The following is a 20,321-nucleotide window of genomic DNA, read 5'->3' on the forward strand; positions in this document are numbered from 1 at the left end:
AATCAGGAGCGTTCATTTTGGCGCCGCGTCAATCCGGACCAATCCGCGTCGTCTTCTCTTGACAGCTCAGGCTTCCGCATGGTCCGGTGTTATGACAGCCGCGAGCTGTCAGTGGTTGCGCCTGCGCTGTGCGGGGAACTTTGACAGCTGTCAAAGTTCCCGCGTGTTCTCCTGTCAGAATGTTTTCCTCAGTTCTAACACCCTGTTAAATGATGTATATTTACTGTTTATATATATAATACATATATAATACACCCCTTACCCCTCCCCTGGAGCGTTCCCACCCCCTTGGTTGCCGGAACCTGCCCATTGGTAGTCCTTTAGGTAGGCGGGGGCTCTTCGGTTTCTGTTAGAATGGCGGGGAAGTGGTGGGTTGTCAGGTTCTGGTAGTTCGTTTTCTTGCTGTTCTTCTTCTTGGTTTGGTAAAGGTAGTATTTCTGGGGGGGGTTGTAGTTCCAGTTCTTTTGGTTGGTGTTCTGCGTTGTGTGGTGGTTGTCTGGGTCTGAGTTGGTCGATATGACGGCGTACGTTGCCATGAGTTTGTGTGGCTATTAGGTATGAAATGGGTCCCGTTTGTTTTAGTACTGTCCCCTGGACCCACTTGTTTTTATCCGTGTATGACCGTGCCCATATCAATTGCCCTGTTTTGAGTGTGCGGTTTGGGTAGGTTTGCTCTTTTTCCTCCAGGTATGTGTCAGGGTGCAGTCTATCGAGCCGCGTTATTAGCCTCCTCCCCCATCTTAGTTCTGCCGGTGATTTGCCCGTTGTTGTGCATGGAGTTGCATGTTGTGACATGAGGAACTGGCTGAGCCGGCGTTGCCAGTTCCCCTTTGCGAATTTTTTCAAAGCTTCTTTTGTAGACCGCACCATAATTTCGGCCATCCGTTCGACGATGGGTGGAACGGCGCAGACGTGACCAGCCTAATACAATTCTTCATAGCGAACATCTGAAATTCACGAGAGGTGAATTGAGGTCCATTGTCTGAAACTATGGTGTCTGGAAGGCCATGTGTGGCGAATATTTTTCTTAAGGCTTGTATCGTGGCTCCTGACGTTGTTTTTCTAAGGGGAGTGACTTCTAGCTATTTGGAATAGCTGTCCACTACAATTAGGAAACTTTGCCCCTGGATAGGTCCTGCAAAATCTAAATGAATACGTGACCATGGGTTCCTCGTAGTCTCCCATTTGTGAATTGGGGCTTGGGGTGGCTCGTTTCGGGTCGCTTGACAGGTATAGCACCCTCCCACATATCTTTCTATTTCTTTATCTATGCCCGGCCACCAGACATAACTTCTAGCCATAGCTTTCATCTTGACTATGCCTGGATGTCCTTCATGTAAAATGTGTAATGTTTGGTTTATGTTTTTCTCTGGTATTATGACCCGATTTCCCCACAGCAGGCATCCTCTATGAGTGGATATTTCATTTTTTCTGCTAAAATAAGGCTGGAATTGGGGTTGTGGGTTTTGTGCTGGCCACCCTGTTGTGGCCCATTTGAGAATTCTGCTAAGTATTTTATCTGTAGCTGAATTTTTGGCTATAATGTTTGCGGACAGGGGACAATCTGGAAGTTGAGAGATTGCTAGAATCTGTCCAGCTGGGGCTGGATCTGAGTCCTTGCTTTGAATGGGCAGTCTGCTGAGGCAGTCTGCGTGTCCTAATTCCTTCCCCGGTTTATGTATTAACTGATAGGAATAGGCTGATAGGAATGTGGACCACCGTAGAATTCTTGGAGAGAGAATCTGTGGTGTAGTTTTATTCCACGTGAATATGCCCAGAAGGGGTTTGTGATCTGTAAATATAGTAAAGGGCCTCCCATAAAGGTAGTCGTGAAATTTTTTAACTCCTGCGACTATTGCTAGGGCTTCTCTGTCTATTTGTGCGTAATTCCTTTCTGCTTTAGACAGAGTACGTGAATAAAAGGCTATGGGTCTTTGTGTACCATCCTTGAATAAATGACTTAACACTGCCCCGATTCCATAGGGAGATGCATCGCAAGCGATGCATATTGGGGTGTCTTCTCTGAAAAGGGTGATCGTTGAGCTGTGGCAAATAATCTTTTTTAATGATTGGAAACTATTCTCATGTATTTTGGTCCAGGACCAAACAGTTCCCTTGTCCAGGAGCCTATGCAGAGGCTCCGCGATAGTGGCTTTATGGGGAAGGAAGGCATGGTAAAAGTTTAATAATCCTAAAAAAGCTTGGAGCTCTTGTTTATTCTTTGGGCTTGGTGCTGTTTGAATAGCCTTTAGTTTTTCTGTGGTGGGGTGGATGCCTTGGCCGTCTATTTTGTACCCTAGGAATTCTGTGGATGTGACTCCAATAGAGCACTTTTCCCGTTTCAGCTTGAGGCCGGCTTCTCCATGATACCCTGAAAAATACCCGGGGCCGCCGATATGCCGAATTGGAGCCTTTTCACTTTAAAGGCACCGCGGTGGGTGACAATTGTCTGGGCTTCCGCCGTGTCATTAGTGACAGGCAGTTGCAAATACGCCTGCGTGAGATCAAGTTTGGCAAAAATGGCGCCAGAGCGGATAGAAGCAAATACGTCCCTTACTGCTGGCACCGGGTAAGCGTGAGGACTGAGGGCTAGGTTGAGGGTCGCTTTATAGTCCGCACATAATCTCACTTCCCCGTTAGGTTTAATAGGGGTGACTATAGGGGTCTCCCAGCTTCCCCCTTCCGTTGGTTCGAGCACCCCAAGACCTATGAGGCGATCGATTTCGTTTTCAATTTTTTCTTTAAGGGCAAAGGGTACTCTCCTAGCTCTTATCTTAATTGGTTGGATTGCTGGGTTTAACTGTAAGGAGATGGGGGGACCGGTGTATTTCCCTAACGTGCCATCGAAGACGTCTGCATACTTGTTGCAAACGGCTTCTAGGCTGGGTGATTGAATTGTATTTACCCCCGTTATGGCGATTCCTAGCGGCTCGAACCAGTTTAACCCTATCAAGTTGGTGCGGTTCCCTGGCGTAACTAGGACATCTAAGGGACCCTTGAACTCTTTGTACTGCACCGTAACCTTAGCCCTCCCTTCCAGAGGAATGGGGGTTTTCTGGAAGTCAGCTAGGTGGACTTGGGTTTGCCTCAGAGGAATTTTTTCCTTTCCCTGTTGACAGATCTCCTGATAAGTTTTAAGCGAAATTAAGGAGACTGCTGACCCTGAATCCACTTCCATGAGGCAGGGCACCCCCTGAATTCTTACCCTGATCTTAACCTTTGAGCTTAGGCTGTTTACCCTGTCAATTGTTTCTACCAGGGGCCCTGGCGGTTTTTCTCTGCTGGCCTGGGTAGCTGGCCTACCTGGGGAGTTTGCCTCCAAATCATTGATGTTGTCACGGCCCTTGCTGCGGCACACCGGTTTGATGTGGCCGGTCTTCCCGCAATTGTGGCACTTAGCGTTCCTAAACCGGCAGCTTCCTCGGGCATGGTTGCCCCCGCAGCTGGCACAGGCGGCCCGTTGCTCGTAACGCGGCGGTGGTGGAGGGGGGTTCCTGGACCTTCGGCGGTCCGAAGTGTCGCCTCTCCTCGGTTGCCTGCGTTCCATTCTGCGTTGCAGGGCTTCTCCGTCGGTGAAATCCACCGACTCTTCGCTGTCGCTGAGGATGGCGCTTTCTTGGAAGACGGTCGCTGGGCTCTCTGGGGTCGTGGTAGTCGGCTTCTTCTTGTGGCTGTGCTCGTAGGCCATGATTTCTCTGGTCAGCTCTGCCAGGCTCATGTCGGGTTTGGATGTCAGCTTCTTCTGCAGCCTCTCATCCCTCAACCCGATCACCACCTGGTCTCTGATGCGGTCCTCCAAGTCGGGAAAACAGCAGTTCCGCGCGGATTGTCTGACCCCAGCGATGAACTCGTTGGCGGGCTCGTCTGGCCGCTGTTTCTTCTGGGCAAATTGGACCCGCCAGTACAGTTCTGAGCGAGCCGGCATATAGTACTTGTTCAGCTGGTCCACCAGGTCCGCGTAGGAGACCTCGGTGATGGGCACCGGGCTGAACAGGCCCACGGCAGCATCATACACTGGAGGTCCGCTGATGTATAGTAGCGCGGCGGCCTTTGCTCTGTCGTCAGTGATTTTACTGACGAGGAGGAATCCCTCGACCTGGCCTAGGTGTGATTGCCATCTCTCGGGATGGCGGGTATCGAATTCCCTCACACGCCCGAAGTTTGCCATGTCGTCCGGTCCTGGGTCGCTCCTATGGAAGTTAAAACTTCCAGTGACAGCTCTTGCCGGGAACTCTCTTCCTCGGCCGTGACTTCAGCTCAGGAACTCTCTTCCTTGGCTGTGACTTCAGCTCCGGAGCGATCCCATCCTCGTCGCCAGTGAAGTAGCCGAAGGACCACTCGGGACGACAGGCTAGTTAATAAAAGGGTTTATTTAGAGCGAAGACAAACATAGAATAACTTGCCGGCTTTTATAGCCGGCAGCTGTCAGTGAGGGCCAATCAGGAGCGTTCATTTTGGCGCCGCGTCAATCCGGACCAATCCGCGTCGTCTTCTCTTGACAGCTCAGGCTTCCGCATGGTCCGGTGTTATGACAGCCGCGAGCTGTCAGTGGTTGCGCCTGCGCTGTGCGGGGAACTTTGACAGCTGTCAAAGTTCCCGCGTGTTCTCCTGTCAGAATGTTTTCCTCAGTTCTAACACCCTGTTAAATGATGTATATTTACTGTTTATATATATAATACATATATAATACAAGAACAGAACAGAACAGAACAGAACAGAACAGAATAGAATAGAATAGAATAGAATAGAATAGAATAACAGTGTTGGAAGGGACTTTGGTGGTCTCCAAAGCACCTGAGGGCAAGACAAGAACCAATGGATGGAAACTTGTCGAGGAGAGAAGCAACCTAGAACTAAGGAGAAATTTCCTGACAGAACAATTAACCAGTAGAACAACTTGCCTCCAGAAGTTGTGAATGCTCCAACACTGTAAGTTTTAAAGAAGAAATTGGACAACCATTTGTCTGAAATGGTATAGGCTTTCCTGCTTGAGCAGGAAGCTGGATGAAAAGATCTCCAAGGTCCCTTCCAACTCAGATATTCTGTTATCCTCAGCTACACTAATGACACATCAAGGATATACCTGTCCTTCCAAAAGACAACCTCCCCCCAAAAAAAATAGTACTATTTCCCCCAAATACGTTCCACTGAAAATGGGAGAATCAGCTCAGATTGGTCTTGTAGGAGTTGAAGGGCCATGTTCTCCTTTAAAGTGAGATCCTGTTGCCTAAGGAAGTATATCTGCAGCAGCTTATTTGAATTTCTTTGTTTGCTTGTTTTTCATATTTCTGATCCACCCATTTCCCTCAAAGAGGGACCTGAATACTTTTTAAAAATAGAAAACGGTTTTATCTAGTTGAGACAGGACATTTGCCTCTGCTGTTATGGAAGGGAGATGCATATGGGTGAATAGGGCATTATTTTTATTATTATTTATTAAATTTATTGGCCGCCCATGTTACCACAGGATAACACTGGGTGGCTTACAGTATGAAAAGAATGTCTTGCTTTGCCTTGTGCATATGATAAAAAGGATACAAAATCACAAGTTTTCTGTTTTGTGAGTCTTAAAAGGTAAAGGTAAAGGTTCCCCCGCACATGCGTGCTAGTCGTTTCCGACTCTAGGGGCCGGTGCTCATCTCCGTTTCAAAGCCGAAGAGCCAGCGCTTGTCCGAGGACGCCTCCGTGGTCATGTGGCCGGCATGACTAGACGCCAAAGGCGCACGGAACGCTGTTACCTTCCCACCGGAGTGGTCCCTATTTTTCTACTTGCCTTTTTACGTGCTTTCGAACTGCTAGGTGGGCAGAAGCTGGGACGAGTAACAGGCGCTCACTCTGCTACGCGGCACTCGGGATTCGACCCGCCAAACTGCTGACCTTCTGATCGACAAGCTCAGTGTCCTATCCCACTGAGCCACCGCGTCCCTACGTGTGTGTGTATATATATATATATATATATATATATATATATATATATATATATATATATATATATGTATATATATATATATGTATATATATGTATATATATGTATATATGTGTTTGTATATATATATATGTATATATGTGTATATATATATATATATATATATATATATATCATACATATATATATATATATCATACATATATATATGTATGTCACAAATGTTAAGATTCTTTCACTACTCCTTTTGTGATAATAGACTACTTGCAGTCCATTCCCATGCTGCTAGGTTGTTGCACCTGGCTTATGTTTCTCAAATAGTGACATCTATTTCCAAGCTCCTTGTTAATTATCTTGCTGTCTCCAGTCCACACACTGTTATATTACTGTCTCAAAGTAACTTTTCTGTGGGCAGCATATAGACAAGAAACAGTATGACCCAGAGTACAGCATCTTTGTGATAGAAATCAGACATTATCTCTTGATTCCTTGAAAAGGCCATTGATTCATGGCTTGAACATGCTAGTTTAGCTTTCAGTGGAACATAAGCCTATGCTATCCCAGTCTACAAAGGGGAAGCATCTCATGTGAGAAAGTATAGCTTTGTGACTCTCATGTTGCTACATAGAACACTTAAACCATTTCATTGAACAGAGAGTTTGTAAACATCTACAAAACATCAATGGGGGATAATATAAGTTGAAAACAGTAAATCATATCAGCCCTAATTTCTTTTTAAATATCAATTGTAATCTGGCAGATATCAGAATGCTTTGAATAACAGAATAAAAGAATAAAAGAATAACAGAAATGGAAGGAAGCTTGGAGGGCTCCTAGTCCAACCCTCTGTTCTGGCAGGAAACCCTGTACCATTTCAGACAAATGGTTGTCCAATCTCTTCTTAAAAACTTCCAGTGTTGGAGCATCCACAACTTCTGGAAACAAGTCATTCCACTGATTAATTGTTCTGACAAGAAATTTCTCCTTAGTTCTAGGTTGCTTCTCTCCTTGATTAGTTTCCATCCATTGCTTCTTGTCCTGCCTTCTTTGGAGAATAGATTGACTTCTTCTTTGTGGCAACCCCTGAGATTTTGGAACACAATGGAATTCTTTAGATAGAATGTATCTTGATCTCAACAAAACATATCTCATGTTCTTTTATTATTAAGGTGATAAAATGTCAACTGTCAGGGACACGGTGGCTCAGTGGGTTAGGACGCTGAGTTTGTCGATCAGAAGGTCATCAGTTTGGTGGGTCGAATCCTGAGTGCCGCGTAACAGAGTGAGCGCCTGTTACTCGTCCCAGCTTCTGCCAACCTAGCAGTTCGAAAGCACATAAAAATGCAAGTAGAAAAATAGGGACCACTCCGGTGGGAAGGTAACAGCCTTCCGTGCGCCTTTGGTGTCTAGTCATGCCGGCCACATCACCATGGAGACGTCCTCGGACAAGCGCTGGCTCTTCGGCTTTGAAATGGAGATGAGCACCGGCCCCTAGAGTCGGAAACGACTAGCACACATGTGCGGGGGAACCTTTACCTTTACCTTTAAAATGTCAACTAGATATGGGATAGCCTTAAATACTGTTGTCTTCTTCAAACATCCTATTAACAAATAAACGGTTCAGCAATTACAGCAAAATAGCACCTGTTAATAACACATGATGAAAATGGAAGACAATGGCAGGATTAATAGCAATAGGGTAAGGAAACAAACATTGAAAAAGTTAGGAAATAAAAACTCTTCTATTTACTTATCCCCCCCCCCACACACACACACTCACTCATATACACAAACACAAAAGAAAACCTGGCTTTATAGCAGGAATCTGTACATTTTAAGAAAGTATGGAGTCCATGCTCAAAAATGGCAAATCAGAAAGGTGAAACAGCTGAAAGACAAGCGGCGCAATGAAAAGTTTGGCTTATAAAAGAGAAGAAATTGTTTTTATGAAGAGTGTAGAGATTTTTGTGACAGCAGGTTTATAAGCATAAAGGGTTGAATGATAGCCTAAGTACATTCCATAATTTAAGATGCCATTTTCATAATTTATGGACCTGCTTTCTTTTTCTGACATTGACATATGTAGTGGCTAGGGAGAAAAGTCATCACAAAAGTTCTGCACAGCTGAATGGAGGAGGAGCTCTATCAATCAGGAATCAATCTTTGGAAATTGGAGATCCAAAAAAAAAAAAAAAGCAATTGAAGGAATAGTAGAGCTAGGTGTTGTTTTCTTTAAAAAAAAGTTATCAAAAGTAATTTGAGCCATTCTTTTTGCCTGTGTCATTCCTGTTCTTTTTGTACTATGTATATTGTGTGTTTTTTTTCTCCTGCCCTAATATAATAATCCCTGCAGAAATCATGGTTGATTTTTCCATTCTCCTGTGGGCTTTCAACTTCAATCTAGTTCCTTAATCTTGACATCCATACTAAAAGACTTCAGTGCTTGTTGAATCAACATTTGTATTCTGACAGTACTTTAACCTTGATTTATGGTTAATCCTACTTAACATACAACAATGAAGACAAACATTTTATTTACTCTTAAATAATTCAACAATTGAGATAATTTCTTCTGGAAACAGAGGTAAATGTCACTATTTACCAAGTACGTACTGCCCTAGAGTGTGGATGGAGATATTTGGAGTTTAATGAGACTTCCATTTGAAGAAGACAAACTTATCACAGAGATTGGTAAATTTATATTCTCTTTAATACAGTATACAGGGTAGGTGACAGTTACAAATCTTGGGGATACTCCCCATTTGAAAACCATGAAGTGAGCAATTTTAATTTTCTCTTTCAATACAGTATTTTCAACCTCTCCATCAATCTTCAGTATCCACCTCCCAAACTAAAAAGACTTAATTAAGCAAGATGAGAATGTTTTTTCTTCAAAGTCTTTTCAACATTTTGAATGCTGCTAAATGGATGTCTTTGTTCCTTAGGGTGTAAATTATGGGGTTAAGAAGGGGAGTGATTACAAGGTAAAAGACAGCAATTTTCTTGTCACGATCAGGAGATGGGTTTGACTGGGGGACAATATACGTAGAGATAATAGTGCCATAGAACAAGGTTACTACAGCAAGGTGGGAACCACAGGTGGAGAAAGCTTTATGCCATCCTCCTGTTGAACGCATGTGCAATACAGAATTCAGAATGTACACATAGGAAGTCAGGATAACAAAAAGGGGAACAAGAACAATGAAAGTCGAGAGACCAAAACCAATGACCTTGGTGATTCTTGTGTCACCACATGCAAGTTTTAGCACAGCGGGTGGTTCACAGATGAAGTGGTTTATGATGATCCCACAAAAGGGATGCCGAAAGGTGCAGAGAACATAAATTGCAGAAAACACAAAACCAATGGTCCAACAGGATGTGGCAAGCAAGAGTTGGTGATACCTGTCCATGGCTAATGCATATACCAATGGATGGCAGATGGCCAAGTAGCGGTCATAAGCCATGGCTCCTAGTAGCAAACACTCAGTACTACCCATGGCCAGAGTCATGTAGCCCTGCAGTGCACAACATACTAAGGAGATGACCCCATTTCCAGTGAAAAGGTGAGTCAACATCTGAGGCAATGTGCTAGTAACATACCCAATTTCCATGCCAGCAAGATGGCCAAGAAAGAAGTACATGGGGGTATGCAGTTGAGAATCAACCCATACCAGTATGATGATCAGAGTGTTTCCAAAGATGGTAAGCAAGTAGATAAGGAGAACAGTCACAAAAAGTAGCAGCCGTTTTTTGGGATGGCTGGTCAGCCCAAGTAGGATGAATTCTCTGGTGGCAGTATAATTCTCAGCTCCCATTTTTCCTTCTGTTTGAGAAGAGAGGTAAGGTTGGGACAAAATGAATGTCACTGAAAATAGTGTGACCTTTAATGAGATAATTCCTTCAACATTTAATGAGCAAATTCATCTTCTTTCAAAGAACCCTTATTTCTAGTATTGGCTTTCTGCAGGCATCATTCGTATGTTTATCAGCGTCGGGAAAGATCGCTTTATGTTCCAGCAACTTCATTTTTAGTGAACCTGTGTATAGAATATGAGAATTGGATATAAATAGCAAATAATGTATTACTTGCAATCTTTGAATGACTGAACATCGTGAACATTTAAAAAAGAAATGGGAGAGGACTGATTTATCTCTGCACTGAAAAGTACACAGTATACTGAACTGTGAGTACAACCAGTAAATTAGTTGCCTACCTTTTCTCTCACTACCCAAGAAAAAGGTGTAAAGGATTTAAAGTAGTAGACAAACATACTGAACTTCACAAATATCTACATTCTCCAAAGTCAATGGATATACTACTTCATGGCCTCTGATCCCTGTTTTGTCTTCATGGACTTCCCCAAGAAAAGGACAAGTGAAATTTCCCATAATAATAAAGTTGGAAGGAACCTTGGAGGTCATATAGTCCAACCCCATGCTCAGGCAGGAAATCTTATACCACTTCAGACAAATGGCTGTCCAGTCTCTTCTTAAAAACTTCCAGTGTTGGAGCATTCACAGCTTCTGGAGGCAGATTGTTCCATTGATTAATTGTTCTAACTGTCAGGAAATTTCTCCTTAGTTCTAGTTTGCTTCTCTTCTTGATTAGTTTCCATCCCTTGCTTCTTGTCCTGCCCTCTTCTTTGTGGCAGAACCTGAGATATTGGAACATTGCTATCATTTGAGCTTGAAATTATGAATAAAAATATCTGGTTTATCTGCTGAAATAATTGCCTATGGATGCCACAAACATTAATGAGATCAAATACACACAATAATAGGAGGTTAAAGTGCATTCATAGCATGTTTTTCTGGTTAGATCCTCATTTCTGAGATAGGATGAGGTGTTGATTTGTACCAAAACTAACAACCACCAGATAGATGTCACTAAATGATCCTCATCTGAATTCCTTTAATGAAGAAACTAAGAGACTTCTAAATGAAGTTGGACACTATATGATGGAGAGATGGATACTGACAATCTCAGCAGAGACCAAACCCAAAATTCAGAAGTTTGTACAGAACTAAAAAAGACTAAAACATATGAAGAACAGCTGCAGGAATTGGGTTTGGCTAGTGTAAAGAAAAGAAGAAATAGGGGTGACATGATAGTAGGATTCTAGTATTTGAGGAGCTGCCACAAAAAAAGAGAGAGTCAAAAGCACCAAAGGGCAGGACAAGAAACAATGAATGGAAACTGAGCAAAGAGAGAATCCACATGGAATTAAGGAGAAACCTCCTAACAGTGAGGACAATTAACCAGTGGAACAGCTTACCTTCATAAATCGTGGACGCTCCGTCACTGGAGAGTTTTAAAAGCGACTAGACAGTCACTTGTCTGAAATGATATAGGTTCTGCCTGAGCATGGGGCTGGACTAGAAGACCTCCATGGTACCTTCCAGCTCTATTCTATTCAAACTAACTTTAAAAGATTATCAAAGCAGCAATAAAACAGAAATATGAATGGGAGATGTTCTACACATGCGTGACAATATGTGGGCCTGGAAAATGGCATGTTATAACTTCACATATCCACATGGTCAATAACTATGAGAAGGACAGATGAAATATTGAAAAACATGGTTCCAGTTGCAACACTAGAACACTGGACTGAAAACAATACCAACATCTGTGAATAATGTTGCAGTAGGTGGTGAAACGACTCAATGAATATAATAATTGAAGTATCAGGGTAAGCATTTGCATTATGTTCTAATTACTCAACCACTTTAATTGCTTAACCCCCCAAATTTTAAATCTTTCTCTAGGATTTATCCAACTCACTTGGTGATTTCAGCTAGCAAACTATTCAAGCAGCACTCTGTCTGATATATCATGATGTGTGGAAGATTTGAAGTTTTTCTAAGGAAATAAAAAGGATATCAACCCACTCCACTGAGAATGCTACACTCCCTGTTGCACTTTGCTCTAAGGTAAAAGTAAAGGTTCCCCCGCACATGCGTGCTAGTCGTTTCCAACTCTAGGGGCCGGTGCTCATCTCCGTTTCAAAGCCAAAGAGCCAGCGCTTGTCCGAGGACGTCTCCGTGGTCATGTGGCCAGCCTGACTAGACGCCAAAGGTGCACGGAACGGTGTTACCTTCCCACCGGAGTGGTCCCTATTTTTCTACTTGCATTTTTATGTGCTTTAGAACTGCTAGGTTGGCAGAAGCTGGGATGAGTAACAGGCACTCACTCTGTTACGCGACACTCGGGATTCGACCCACCAAACTGCCGACCATCTGATTGACAAGCTGAGCATCCTAACCCACTGAGCCACTGCATCCCTTTGCACTTTGCTCTAGATCATTATAAATATGCAACTCCTTACCTCTCAGGGGTATCTGATATATTAGCTCTAGTATACAGGTATACTCTAGTATTCCCTTTCAGGTTAAGCTCAATTATGTTATGCAAAAATCAGTAAAGGAATAATAAACCAAAGGAAAGTAAATCATGAGATAAAAGAAAAAGAAAAAACAAATTAATTTACACAAATACCATTCACTGAAAGCTTTCTAACCCTTCTTGCAATTGTTGCTGTAGGACAGGGGTGTCAAACTGCCGGCTTGCAGGCCGGATGCGTTATGGCAAAACTGTGCCCACCCCATTGCCGGCAATGGAAAAAAAAACTTGTGATAAGTCATGACACATCACATGACGTTGCAAGTTTGACACCTCTGCTGTAGGAGATGATCAAGCTAAACCCAACCAAGGGGTCAAGCATGCCATGAGTCCCAAGTTCCTTCGCACCCACAAGACCTCTAAATCCATTCCACCTTGAATTCCATGGATTCTTATCTACCACCAATTTGCTTTGACCTTTAGTAGTTTACATCCTTGCAGGGGGTCAAGCCTTTTCACCTAGATTTTCTCTTTTGCTCATATCTTGACAATGGAATGCAAAGGCTGGAGGGATAATGTCTAGGCAATGGAGAGCCAAGGCCAGATGCTAGGAGGAGAAGTTGACTGTTTCCATAACAAGAAGAAATATTAGTATTGGACAATATGAACACATTGTGGGTGGGGGTAAGGGAGTCTATTATTTAACTAAGCAAGCTTTCAAGTGGCAGAACCAGAACTGGTTCCATTTTCTTCTGTGCCAATATAAATGTTCAATAAAGTTTTATACTTTCATCATGTCTCAATCATGTCCCAGGAGTTTCTTTTTCTGTAAATGCCAACTGGACAGTTGACATGCTGTTGCATGTTAGCATGCAATGAACCTGTAGTCATTTAACCACCTCGCTTCCTGATTTATTATCACTGATAAGTTGCTTCCACAGCATCCATATATTAGTTCACACTTGACCTTTTGTTCTTTCAATTTCTCAACTTTCCCTTTTTGTTTTAGACCTCATCAACTCAATACAATGACTCTCTTGGTCTTCTTCCTACTTACCCATCAATTTTCTCCTCATTCATTCTGTCTGTATGACCAAACTGTTACAACGTGCTTCTTTAATACTGGGCACACACTTCTATTCAGTGAAGATTCATTCAGCACCCACTCATTCTTGGATGGGTTGAGTGAAGATGATGCTTTTACGGAATACAGAATAACAGAGTTGGAAGGGACCTTGGAGGTCTTCTACTCCAACCCCTGCTCAAGCAGGAGACCCTATACCATTTCAGACAAATGACTATCCAGTCTCTTCCTAAAACCCTCCAGTGATGGAGCACCCACAATTTTTGAAGGCAAGCCATTCCACTGATCAATTGTTCTCACTTTTAGGAAATTTCTCCTTAATTCCAGGTTGCTTCTCTCCTTGTTTAGTTTTCATTCATTATTTCTTGACTTGGCTTTCAGATGCTTTGGAAAATAGATTGACCCCTTCTTCTTTGTGGCAGCCCCTGAAATATTGGAATACTGCTATCATGCAGTCTTTTCATGGGAAACAATTGAATGGAGAGCAATTTGGTCCTCTCTTCAGTTTCACATCCTCTTTTCATCCAGAGAGAGTCAAGGGAACCGAACTTTGCTGCAAAAGTTTGCTCTGCTTTCATGAAGCTGTCTTCCGCCTGCCTTTTTCCCCCAAAAGCTCTACCCAAAAAGCCAATATGCTATAAGAATACATTCAGTTCAAATAATTCCTAATATATCATATCAATATTCAGGCAGCCATTTTGTTTTGATGTAGAATAAGATGAGGGTTTTTTTATGTTTGAGGCCAGAAAGTCCCCCCCCCAATTCCTTTGCTACTGAGGGCAAATTTATTTAGTATTTGACTGATAGTACTATATTTCTCTTCTATTTTTGTTTCGAGGATAGACAAATTATTTAAAATATGTCTACCAGCTCCACAAAATTTATTTATTTTATTTATTTTATTTATTCAATTTATATACCGCCCTTCTCCTGTAGGACTCAGGGCGGTTCACAAGGCTTTTTTTTACAAAAACAATACAACAATTACAAAACTTAAAATCAATTAAAAAGATTATATAGACCTTGCAATAAAACCCCAGTTAAAAAACAGTTTAAATCCCAATTAATATGCTCAGACCAGGCCAGAGAGCTCAAAGAGCCAGGTCTTCAGGTCCTGGTGGAATGAGCAAAGGTCAGGGGCAGTCCTAAGCTCTACAGGCAGCTGATTCCAAAGGGCAGGTGCACCCACAGAGAAGGCCCTCCCCCTAGGTATTATCCGCTGGCAATCTTTTACTGGCGGTACCCTCAGAAGACCCTCCCTCTGGGAGCGCACTGGACAAAGGGAACTTGATGCCGGCAGCAGGTGTTCCCTCAGATATGATAATTCCCTCAGAAATGATAATTCTAAAGATATGGTACTAAGATTATAACCACTGTCACATTCATTGTTTTGGAAGTACGATCTCAGCTGGAGTGGTAGGAACTTATGTTAATCTTTTGTTTACTTAGAGTAAATGTTGATTGACAAAAATTCAAACTTTGAACAACAATACTGAATGAACAATTGGCGTCAAATATTAACTGATTCTATTTATAGATACTTCACAAAACGTCATGCTTATTTTAACAAGGATCACGTTTCTCTCTTTTCATTCGGTTTAATGTGTTTTATTTCCCTTTCTTTTTCTACTTTCTACAAATATCAAGTTCTTTTTTTAACTTGCAAAAATCTAGTGACCGCTTGATGATAGCCAAAAGATTCAGAAATTCTTACCATACTTATAGTACAACCATTTTTTTGTGGTTATCCACATTCATGACTTAAACGGACTCCAGAAGATGGTAGAGGACAGGAAGGCCTGGAGGAACATTATCCATGGGGTCGTGATGGGTTGGACAACTAACAACAACAACAGATTCATGGAGCTCAAATCTGTTAACCTCCTTTTGTTAGTTCTCTCCCTTTCTTCCTTATGATGAAGTGTCCTACTGACTCTATTTGAATTGTACTAATGGAGAAATTTATCACTTCACCAAGAACCAGTTAATTGTATTGGTTAAGGCTTCAGGCTAGAAACTGGGAGACTGTAAGTTCTAGTTCAGCCTTCAGCATGAAGCCAGCTGGATAACTTGAAGCAGTTACTCTCTCTCTCAGTCCTAACAAAAAGGCCATGACAATCACTGATGAAAAATATTGCTAGAAAACTGCATGGACCTGTTCGTGTAGTCACCAGGAATCAAGACTTACTCAAAAGCACAAAAATAATCTTGTCACATCCCTTTGTCAGTAGACCAAGTGAAGGAAAGGAGTTTACAAGAAATATTAGAATTCTACTTTATTGATACAGGGTGCTTATACCTTGAAAACATGACAGCATTTCTCTTTTCTTTCTTTTACACCGAAAAGTATCACTATGGACCAATCTTCAGTTCCTTTCCTCAAACATTCCTGGGATCTGTTCATGTTTTACTGATAAATGCCACATATTTTCTTCAAGGTAATTTCTACAGTCCCGCCTGCTTTTTCACCTCATCATCTCTAAGAAAAGATCAGGAATGTTTAAATAGGGCGGTATTATTTTTATAGACAGCCTCCCTCTGCTTAAAGAAAACATCACAAAATACCAATCCAGCAAGATGTCAGTGGTCATGTTCATTATTCAAAGCCCCATCTTCTCGCCATCTTGATCACTGCTGAATGAATCTCCTTGTTCCGCAAGGTATAAATGACAGGGTTAAGCAAGGGAGTAACTACTAGGTAACAGAGAGTCATTTCCTTATTCTGAGAAGGACCTGAGTCTGGGTGGGGGATAATGTACATAGAAATAACTGTGCCATAGAACAAGGTGACTACAGTGAGGTGGGACCCACAAGTGGAGAAGGCCTTACTCCTTCCTGCCGTTGACCTCATGTGTAATATAGAATGCAGAATGAATCCATAGGAAGACAAGATGATTGAAAGGGGAATGAAGACCATGAATGCCGATAGACCAGAAACAATGACTTTAGTCATTTTTATGTCACCACATGCAAGTTTCAGCACGATAGGCAGCTCACACGTGAAGTGATTAATGAGATTAGAACCACAGAAGGATTGGCGAAAAGTACTAACAACATAAATCAAGGAAAATGCAAAGCCAATTAGCCAACATGTGCTGACAAGCAAGACCTGGTGGAACTTGCTCATGGCTGTAGCATATAACAAGGGAGAGCAGATGGCCAAGTAACGGTCATAGGCCATGACACCTAATAGCAAACTTTCCGCACTGCCTATGTTCAATGCAATATAACCTTGCAGCATGCAGCGCGTTAAGGACAGAACGCCATTCCCAGTGACCAGATGAGCCAACATGGGAGGTAGTGTGCTGGTGACCAACCCAATTTCCATTGCAGCAAGATTGCTGAGAAAATAGTACATGGGAGTATGCAGCTGGGAATCAGCCCACACTAATGTGATGATCAGCAGGTTGCCCAAAAGGATAAGCAAGTAGATGACAAGGAGCACCCCAAAAAGCAGAAGCTGGGTCCCTCGATGATGTGTGAGTCCCACCAACATGAATTCTTTAACAGAGGTGAAGTTCTCAGCTTCCATCAGGCTTTTACCTATGGGATAAAAGAAGTTGTTGAAAGGTAGTGAGATTCTTTTGAAATGAGACAATGCTTTTTTTTAAAAAAAGGATACCCCTAGAAGACTATTGCGGGCAGTAATCAAGGCTTAAATAGTCATAACAATTTGTTGCAGAACTTTAAAAAGGTAAAGGTAAAGGTTCCCCCGCACATGCGTGCTGTTACCTTCCCACCGTAGTGGTCCCTATTTTTCTATTTGCGTTTTTACATGCTTTCAAACTGCTAGGTTGGCAGAAGCTGGGACTAGTAACAGGCACTCACTGTTATGCAGCACTCGGGATTCAACCCACCAAACTGCCAATCTTCTGATCGACAAGCTCAGCGTCCTAACCCACTGAGCCACCACGTCCCTTTAGGGGTTCCTTTAATCAGGAATCTTTCAGGGGAACAAGTTCATTTAACAAAATTGTATGTAGGGAACATTTGGAAATAATATATTAGCTACTAGATGAGAATTAATACAAAAACTAGACAAATGATAGGTTTGCTTCATGTAAAATCACTATGCCAAAGGAATTTCTGAAGCATTTTTTCATGAGATTATGTATTTATATCCTGCCTATATTTTATTTTTATTTTTTACAAATAACTCAAGCCAACAAACATATCTAATACTCCTTCCTTCTATTTTCCCCACAACACCAACCCTGTGAGGTGAGATCGGCTGAGAGAAAATAACTGGTCCAAAGTCACCCAGCTGTCTTTTATGCCTAAAGTGGGACTAAAATTTGCGGAAACTAGAAATGGCAAGGAAAGTTCAAGAGAGGTGTTCCAGGATGAGAAGAAATCCTGGGCTTCTCGTTCTGCAACTATAAAAGCCAGAAGCTTGAATTTCTGGGCATCAAGATTGCATGCATTAACCACCCTTGTGAACAGGTAAGCATATAACTGACTACAGCATCAGTCAGCTGTAGTCAGCTGTAGCAGCAGTCATTCAGACTTTTGACCAAAATGCTTAGCTCTTTCAGAGATACCGATGAATTTCCCCCTAATTAAAAACAATATCTTCCCCCACGTAAGCCTTTCTAACAAAATCAGATTCTATTCTCTATCAACAAACTTCCAAATGGCAAAATGTTTTACCTTTCTGTATCTTTAAAGGTCCCTCAGCCATCAAGTAGGATCACATCACACTACCTGCTTGTGTTGAGGCAAATCAGTGAGAAAGAACCGGAAATTCAATGGGTTGTCAGAGGAAGATTCTTAGTTGTTCTATAATATATTTGAAAAGGATTCCCTGTGCCCATTAATCCAATGACTATCAATTTATGGAAACAGGGACTTGGCTAAATAAAGCATAGTTGTAGGAAAATCCTGCTTAACATATTATAAACCATAGAGATGCATATATACTTAAAGAATTTGAGAAATTGTATGTATTAAAATTATCCTATTCTTGACTTTCCTGTGCAAATTACTTTGGACTCCCTAATTTGAGTGTCATCATTCAAAGGTGGTTGGCTGAGAAGGCATGATTTTGTGAGTAAGTTTTTGAAATTGGAAGAGGAATTGCCTTACATATCATGCATTTTAATGATCTCAACAAGACCTCAGGAAGACATTGTTTGTTCCATGGAATTTACTGAAGGCCTTTTATTTGATAATACCAACTGTTCTTTTTGTTGCAAAGTATATTTTCAGCAAATCTAAGTAATACTGTCTTGATCCTCTGAGCAGCTAACTGTGGTTAGATCCTAAGCCACTTATCCTTGCTTTTTCTTTTTCTTTCTTTTCAAGAAACAATGAATGGAAACTGAGCAAAGAGAGAATCCACATGGAATTAAGGAGAAACTTCCTAACAGTGAGGACAATTAACCAGTGGAACAGCTTACCTTCATATATTGTGGGCGCTCCGTCACTGGAGATTTTTAAAAGCGACTAGACAGTCACTTGTCTGAAATGATATAGGTTCTGCCTGAGCATGGGGCTGGACTAGAAGACCTCCATGGTACCTTCCAGCTCTATTCTATTCAAACTAACTTTAAAAGATTATCAAAGCAGCAATAAAACAGAAATATGAATGGGAGATGTTCTACACATGCGTGACAATATATGGGCCTGAAAAATGGCATGTTATAACTTCACATATCCACATGGTCAATAACTATGCGAAGGACAGATGAAATATTGAAAAACCTGGTTCCAGTTGCAACACTAGAACATTGGACTGAAAACAATACCAACATCTATGAATAATGTTGCAGTAGGTGGTGAAACTACTCAATGAATATAGTAATTGAAGTATCAGAGTAAGCATTTGCATTGTGTTCTAATTACTCAACCACTTTAATTGCTTCACCCCCCAAATTTTAAATCTTTCTCTAGGATTTATCCAACTCACTTGGTGATTTCAGCGAGCAAACTATTCAAGCAGCACTCTGTCTTATATATCATGATATGTAGAAGATTTGAAGTTTTTCTAAGGAAATAAAAAGGATATCAACCCACTCCACTGAGAATGCTACACTCCCTGTTGCACTTTGCTCTAGATCATTATAAATATGCAACTGCTTACCTCTCAGAGGTATCTGATATATTAGCTCTAGTATACATAAATACATGGCCGCCACAGTATTCCCCTTCAGGTTAAGCTCAATTATGTTATGCAAAAATCAGTAAAGGAATAATAAACCAAAGGAAAGTAAATCATGAGATAAAAGAAAAAGAAAAAACAACAACTTAATTTACACAAATACCATTCACTGAAAGCTTTCTAACCCTTCTTGCAATTGTTGCTGTAGGACAGGGGTGTCAAACTGCCGGCCTGCAGGCCGGATGCGTTATGGCAAAACCGCGCCCACCCCATTGCCGGCAATGGAAAAAAAAACTTGTGATACGTCATGACACATCACGTGACGTTGCAAGTTTGACACCTCTGCTGTAGGAGATGATCAAGCTAAACCCAACCAAGGGGTCAAGCATGCCATGAGTCCCAAGTTCCTTCGCACCCACAAGAGCTCTAAATCCATTCCACCTTGAATTCCATGGATTCCTATCTACCACCAATTTGCTTTGACCTTTAGTAGTTTACATTCTTGCAGGGGGTCAAGCCTTTTCACCTAGATTTTCTCTTTTGCTCATATCTTGACAATGAAATGCAAAGGCTGGAGAGATAATGTCTAGGCAACGGGGGAGAGCCAAGGCCAGCTGCTTGGAGGAGAAGTTGACTGTTTCCATAACAAGAAGAAATATTAGTATTGGACAATATGAACACATTGTGGGTGGGGGTAAGGGAGTCTATTATTTAACTAAGCAAGCTTTGAGTGGCAGAACCAGAACTGGTTCCATTTTCTTCTGTGCCAATGTAAATGTTCAATAAAGTTTTATACTTTCATTATGTCTCAATCATGTCCCAGGAGTTTCTTTTTCTGTAAATGCCAACTGGACAGTTGACATGCTG

At 41.8% G+C, this 20,321-nt stretch overlaps 1 protein-coding gene across 1 annotated transcript; it reads right to left on the minus strand.

The window, feature by feature from the left end:
* Window positions 1–320: 320 nt before the first annotated feature.
* On the minus strand, window positions 321–19,482 carry LOC308676383 (olfactory receptor 13F1-like; the record flags this gene model as incomplete). Its single annotated transcript, XM_081342196.1, has 3 exons — window positions 321–548; window positions 16,299–16,897; window positions 19,437–19,482. 3 exons carry the CDS (start codon window positions 19,480–19,482, stop codon window positions 321–323), a joined length of 873 nt encoding a protein of 290 aa, XP_081198322.1.
* Window positions 19,483–20,321: the final 839 nt, after the last annotated feature.

Source organism: Vipera berus, assembly GCF_964194415.1.
Source record: "Vipera berus genome assembly, chromosome: W".
NCBI lineage: Eukaryota > Metazoa > Chordata > Lepidosauria > Squamata > Viperidae > Vipera > Vipera berus.